Below are 6,576 nucleotides of genomic sequence, written 5' to 3'. Positions count from 1 at the left end.
TGCCTTGTTCAATATTGCAAAGCCCCCAAAAGGCTGTTGCGCGCTGGATAATACATGACTCGTCTTCTGCCCGGTGCCAGCACGCAAACCGCAACCACGGATGAGAAAATTGATGCTCAATTATGAATGTGGCAGGTGGCGTGCCGCGTGTGTGTGTGTGTGTGCGCGATGCATTTGCTGACCTTTAGACGACACCTCCCCGCTACAGACAAGCTTCCAGCGAGGCGGAAAACCCGAACAAAAAGGGAACGGTTTGCGGCCCGGACACGCCAGTCTCCGGTAAAATGGTGCTGCGGTTAGTTGGTCTTTGGTCGATACTTCTGCTGCTGCTGCTGCTGCTAGTGCTGCGACCCGATCCGGCTGTCGGCGATGACTTCCCGTCGCTTCTGTCCACGAACGCCTCCATGGGCAAGTTGAACATTCCGCCACTTTTGTGTTTTATTCTCAATCAAACTGTGCCGGTGCTGTCTTCACTCAACCGCCCCACGTTGGAAGGAACGCTGTGCAACTGTCCCTTGCAACTAAACTTTCCTTCCCGCTGCAGCGATCATCCTCGATCGTGAGTATCTCGGCGCCGACTACGAGAGGACGCTCGACGAGACGAAGAACATCGTGGAGAAGCTGATCCGGGAGCATCTGAAGAATGGGGGCCTGATCGTGAAGTACTACTCCTGGACGAGCATCAATCTCAAGCGGGGTGAGTGTGTGAAACTCTGGTGTCGATTCCGATCCGACTCCGAAAATTTCGGAACCTACTCCGGAAGGTAGGTCCGCCCGGCATTACCCGGAGTTGCCCTGAGTCGTCCGGAATAGCCTAGAGTCGTCGGGAATTACCCGGAGTCGTAGTCGTCTGGATTCTAAGTCGTCTGGAGTACTTCGGTCGCGGGCGGTGTCGTCCGGAATCGTCAGGAATCGCGCCCAAAAGAGTCCAGAGTCACCCGGAGTTGGAGTTGGAGTTGACCTCGAAACAAAGGCCTGTATACTAAGTGCATTTGGAAAGTTGAAGACATAAAAAGTCAACGAAACACAATGCCTGATCACAAGTACATTGCACCGGACAACTCTCACCGACTCCCATCGACTCCAACTCCCATTGAGCTTGACTCTGGACAACTTCAGACGACTCTGGATGACTCTGGACGACTAGGAACGACTCCGGACGAATACAGAAAACTCTGGACGACTCCAGACGACTCCGGACAACTTTTACTGCGGACGACTCCGGATGACTTCGTATGACTCTGGATGACTCCAAACGATTCCGGGCGACACTGAACGATTCTGAACGACTCCGGACGACTCTGAATAACTTCGACTCCGGACGATTCCAGAGGGCTTTAACTCCGGACGACTACGATTTCGGATGGCTCCGACTCCGGGCGGTACTAGTGTTTCTCATTTTGCCAGAGTCAGAATCGGACTAACAATAGTCGGAATCTGATCGGAATCGTGGATCCGCTCCAGAGAGCACATCACTAGTGTGGATGTTGTCTGTGTTTGTGTCTGTTGTCTGTGTGCGTGTCTCTGCGTGTGTGTGTGTGTGTCAGTGCAAACAGTGTGCTCACTAAAACGCCCGTCAAGATTTCTCCGCCGTCCTGTCGGTTTCGAGCTGCAAAAACACTTGGGACATCTATCAGGAGGCCGTGCGGGAGCGGCTGGTAATGCTGAGCATCACCGATCCGGACTGTCCGCGGCTGCCCACCAACAACGCAATCATGGTCGGTGAGACGCATTCGGCAACACTCCTCCACACACACACACACTCAATCAATCGGACTTCTCCCCATCACAGATCCCGCGCAGCGATGGGTCCGGCAGCAACGCGTTCGACGAGGTGTCGCAGATCATACTCGACATGAAGAGCTCGCGGGCGATCGGTTGGCACACGGCCACCCTGCTGTACGATCAGGTTTACGGTAAGCGCACGGGCCCAGCGGGCGGTTCGTTTCATCGGCCACTGGGGACATGAACGCTTTTCGCGCCTACTTTTACGTTTTCTCCAGACGCGGAAATTAGTCGCTGCATACTGTCCCTGCTGGAGGACCGGGAGGGCATCAAGCCGCTCACGCTGACCGAGTTCAAGATCAACGCGCCGACCCACAGCTGGGAAAAGCGGAAGGAGATCCGCCGGACGCTGCTCGGCATACCGACAGCGTACACAGGTTAGGTTCTAGCCCAATCGCGCTCAATGTTTACCTGCACTTTATCAGGCAACTTCCATGCACCTTTGCATTGCAGGCAGAAACTTCATCGCCATCGTCAACTTAGCGACGCTGACGCTGCTCATGGAGATAGCGAAGGTTCGTCGCCTGTAGCTTCAACGGTGGAAACGCCGCTCTAATCTTCCTCCTCTGCCATTGATCAGGACCTGAAGCTGGTGAACCCATTCGCCCAGTGGCTCTACCTCATACCGAACACCGAGAAAGCGAGCGGCAACTTTACAACCCAGTCCACCCTGATCAACGAGGGTGACAATGTCGCGTTTGTGTACAACAGTGGCAGCAAGGTGCAGAACTGCACGGTCAGCGTGCTGTGCTATATCGAGTCGTACCTGCTGCACTTCATCCGCAGCCTGTCGAAGCTGATCCGCGAGGAGCAGGTCGTGTTTGGGCAGATATCGGACGAGGAGTGGGAAATCATACGCCCGAGCAAGCAGGAGCGCAAAACGAAGTTCCTGCAAATGATAAAGGTATTGGATGTTTTCCGAGGGTGGTGGTTATCGTTAGTTGCGGCGGGTTTCTACTCCGTGCCATTTGCAGGCTGCAATCACATCGAAGGATGAGTGCAACAAGTGCTCCCAGTGGAAGATCCAGTCGGCCGAAACGTGGGGTTACGTCTATAGGACCGACTTTTTGACGGGTAAGAGTGGCCAGGAGCTCGGGAGAAACGGGGCGCAATGTACTTTGTGCTGTCATTACATTTGACAGATGGGGCCGACCTGCAGGAGCGCAGAAAGTACACCTTGCTGGACATTGGCTACTGGTCGCCGCAGGATGGTTTCATGCTAACCGACGCACTGTTTCCCCACTCGCAGTACGGCTTCCGTGGTGTGCAGCTCATCTTCTACAGCTACCATGTAGGTTTGGTACCAGGGATGGCTGCTGTAGTGTAGGTGGTTTATATCTCCATTTTCTTCAAACTCCTGTTGCAACAGAACCCACCGTGGCAGTTCGTGTCGTACAACGATTCGGGCAGCCCTGTAATCTCCAGCGGTGTCGTGTACGACATCCTGAACGAGCTATCGCGCAAGCTGAACTTCACCTACACGATAGTGATCTCACAGCCGGCGGAGATTAATGGATCGCTGATCGAAGGGAACACATCTGTAAGTGTGAGGCATAGCTTCACCCCCTTGTAGACCCTACCAGTCATTGAACTCCGCGATCTTTTCCGACTTCTTTATCGCTGCCACTAGTCCGTGTACGATTTGAAAACCATCTCGTCCGATATTCCGCAAGAAATTTTCAGCACCCTCGTCAACAACAAGGTAAGGATGGCCGGTTTGGGTCAGGTGTAGACGCACAGCCAAGGTTCAGGTTCGTGTCTTTACCCTTTCAGATCCTGCTAGCTGCCATCGGTGCGACCGTGAACGAAAAGCAGAAGAAGTTTGTTAGCTTCACCGACCCGATCAGCATCCAGACGTACAGCTTCGTCATATCCCGTCCACGGTAATGTTGTGTGCTGAGCTGGGTGGTGTGCCTCTTTTTCGCAGCGTTAACAAGGTTTTATCTGCTTTTCTCTCAACGCCCTCACACAGCGAGCTGAGTCGAGTGCTCCTGTTTCTGTCACCCTTTGGTTCGGACGTACGTACCAAATAATAGCATGAATTAATCTTTGGAATGTATTTATAAACTTAAATTACGGACAAGGGAGGATCTAGGGATTTTTGAAGAATCAAGATTTTGTATAATTCATGAACCTTTGGAGCATCATTCTTCAAAGATTGAAATATCAAACATTCGTAAATATTGCAGTATTGCTTCATGAAGAAATCATCAAGATTCGTGAATATTAAGACAATAATGCAAGAAATCTTCAAGATTCGTTTTTTTTTACTGTTTGTGGCACCTTTGACGCATCGAATGATAAATTAAGTCCTCCAACAGGTTATCTGATGCACTCTGCATACTTGTTGGACTCTCGGTGACTTCAGGAAGTACATCTATGCCTTCTTTTTGGTGTGAAATAATTAGCACATCGCAACACAAGGAGTTCAGAGAGTGTGCCCAGAGTATCAGAATCGCTAGATGATAGGTATCGTTGTAAGAACTGGTAATTAATAATTGCACAGGATCATTAAGAGTTACAAATCTCAAGATTTTACATTGAAGACACAGATATAATCAGAGTTGTTGCGTTTGTGGAATTGATTCTAGACATGGCTATGCTTAGCGGCAGCTGTCGCCCTCATGGGACCCATCCTATGTGCGATCAACAAGCTCAGCCCGTACTACGAGGTGCACAACAAACCGACCGATACCGGACTGGGGAAGGTGAACAACTGCTTCTGGTACATCTATGGTGCGCTACTGCAGCAAGGTTTGTGTCAAAGCGTTCCTTCTTGTGTTAATGTAGTTTAACCTGTGTCAAATGTTGTCATCCAAAAGGAGGACTATACCTACCGTATGCGGACAGCGGACGAATCATTATCGGAACCTGGTGGTTGGGTACGTGATGCGAGCGATTGAATGGGTTTGGGAGGTTGTAGTAACAAATGTCATCTTTCCCTATAGTCGTGCTGGTGATAGTCACCACCTACTGTGGCAACCTGGTCGCTTTTCTAACCTTTCCCAAGATTGATATCCCGGTCAATCGGGTGATGCAGCTGCTGCGCAACGACCGCGGCATGACGTGGAGCATTCGGCGCGGTACCTTCCTGGAGGAGATGCTAATGGTACGGGTGATACAGGTCATCTCCTCTCCCATCGATGTAAAGTATTTCCTATCTTGCATTCCGCGGGTGACTAGGACTCGACCGAACCGAAGTACATGCAGCTGTACAAGGGCAGCCAGATCATTGGCGAGCTGACGGACGAGCTGGTCGAGCGGATCGAGGCTGGCCAGCACGTGCACATCGACTGGCGGAACAACCTGCGCTACCTGATGAAGCGCCAGTTCCTGCGGACGGACCGGTGCGACTTTGCGCTCAGCACGGACGAGTTTCTGGACGAGCAGATTGCGCTGGTGATGCCGAAGGACAGCCCGTACCTGGAGCTGGTGAACGAGGAGATCAAGCGGATGCACCAGTTCGGGTTCATTCAGCGCTGGGTCGCCCAGTACCTGCCGGCGAAGGACAAGTGCAGTGGGACGGGTCGGGTCATGGACGTGCAGAACCACACGGTGAACAGTTCGGATATGGCCGGTTCGTACTGGATCCTGCTGCTTGGCTTCGTGAGCGGGCTGTTCGTGTTTGTGTGCGAGTTTGCCGTCGCCTGGTACCGGAAGCATCGGGCAGCGCGGGCGGCCACCGTCGCGTACCGTGACTAAGATGCTGTGAAGATGCCTGGGTGTGTGGGAGTGTTGGGGCAGTCACGCTCACATCTGAATCTTGGTGAATCAGTAGTACTATTATTTTATTTGAGGTAGTAACCAGTTATGTTAACTAATTACAGTACAAAATTCCCATCCCACAGTCTGGATCTTTCGGAAGCGTACAAGCCTTTCGAGAATCGGCTGAGTCATTGGAACCATTCGTAGACTCGTTCTATACGGTTGATCATCACACTGGTGATGATACAATAGGTGTAAATGTTACAGTTTTGTTTATACTAAAATACGCAAAGCGTACAAACATGCTTGTTGCTGTAAGAGATCTTCTTTACAAACTGTTTTGGAAGGACCCAAATTCGTAAGGACCTAAAGGCATCTTTCGAGATTTATAAGTCGTTTAGGATGCATGAGGACACACAATTTGAAATTCAGATTCAGTGGTGCATTTGTAATATTGATTCCAAAACATGAATCTGAATCAGAAATAATCAACTCAAGAGCACTCAATTTCCCGAAAGCTTTGAAACTGTACATTTAACTGGAGGTTCAAAGAACATTTGAACAAAAATCAAATAATAATTGTTTATATTCGATATTTCGAAGCACTCCCAGATCATTCTGAACCGTTCTGAATGCTCTCAACAGCACCGGACCACTCCGACGACTCAAACTCCAATGGTTGCGACGACTCCCAGCAACTCCCACGAGTCCAAACAAAATTCCGAGCAACTGCATATCGCTTTGAGTTGGCACTGAATCCTCGAGACTCTGATCGACAGCTCGGGATGACTTTTGAAGGGTCGCAGGTTCCACAGTAGCTCCGAGCGGCTCCCAATCACACCGAACGGCTCTGGATGCTTCTCCAGCGGACACCGAACAGTTTGAGCCTCCCAGGATAGCACTTTCAGCGCTATTCCGAACGAGTTCCAAGCTCCAAAGCCTACACTGGACGCACACCCACGCACGGCGGGATACCAGGAACACCCACAAACACGCGATGAGAGTTGTGTCAGATGCATAGGATTGTATTCATTTAAAACAAAAACAAACAATAAAGCGAAAACGGACAACAAACTATGCGACAAA

General features: G+C 50.8%; 1 protein-coding gene across 2 annotated transcripts; it reads left to right on the top strand.

The window, feature by feature from the left end:
• The first annotated feature begins 280 nt into the window (after positions 1-280).
• LOC121597078 (ionotropic receptor 93a) lies at positions 281-6,550 on the top strand. 2 transcript variants are annotated; one of them, XR_006005376.1, is made up of 18 exons: positions 281-408; positions 545-697; positions 1,582-1,718; positions 1,793-1,916; positions 2,004-2,162; positions 2,239-2,300; positions 2,366-2,689; positions 2,760-2,859; positions 2,928-3,076; positions 3,155-3,325; positions 3,416-3,487; positions 3,559-3,668; positions 3,758-3,803; positions 4,377-4,539; positions 4,608-4,667; positions 4,734-4,894; positions 4,969-5,551; positions 5,634-6,550. XR_006005376.1 is itself a non-coding variant. In XM_041922576.1 (17 exons), exons 1-17 carry the CDS (start codon positions 285-287, stop codon positions 5,485-5,487), a joined length of 2,634 nt encoding a protein of 877 aa, XP_041778510.1. In that variant the 5' UTR covers positions 281-284; the 3' UTR covers positions 5,488-6,550. The 2 variants fall into 2 exon arrangements, 1 of the variants encoding a protein (XP_041778510.1); XM_041922576.1 differs by having other exon boundaries at positions 4,969-6,550.
• The last annotated feature ends 26 nt before the right edge of the window (positions 6,551-6,576 follow it).

This window comes from Anopheles merus, chromosome X, assembly GCF_017562075.2.
Source record: "Anopheles merus strain MAF chromosome X, AmerM5.1, whole genome shotgun sequence".
Classification (NCBI taxonomy): Eukaryota; Metazoa; Arthropoda; class Insecta; order Diptera; family Culicidae; genus Anopheles; species Anopheles merus.
The sequence above is the reverse complement of the archived record's forward strand: the minus strand, read 5'-3'. Positions and strand labels throughout refer to the sequence as shown.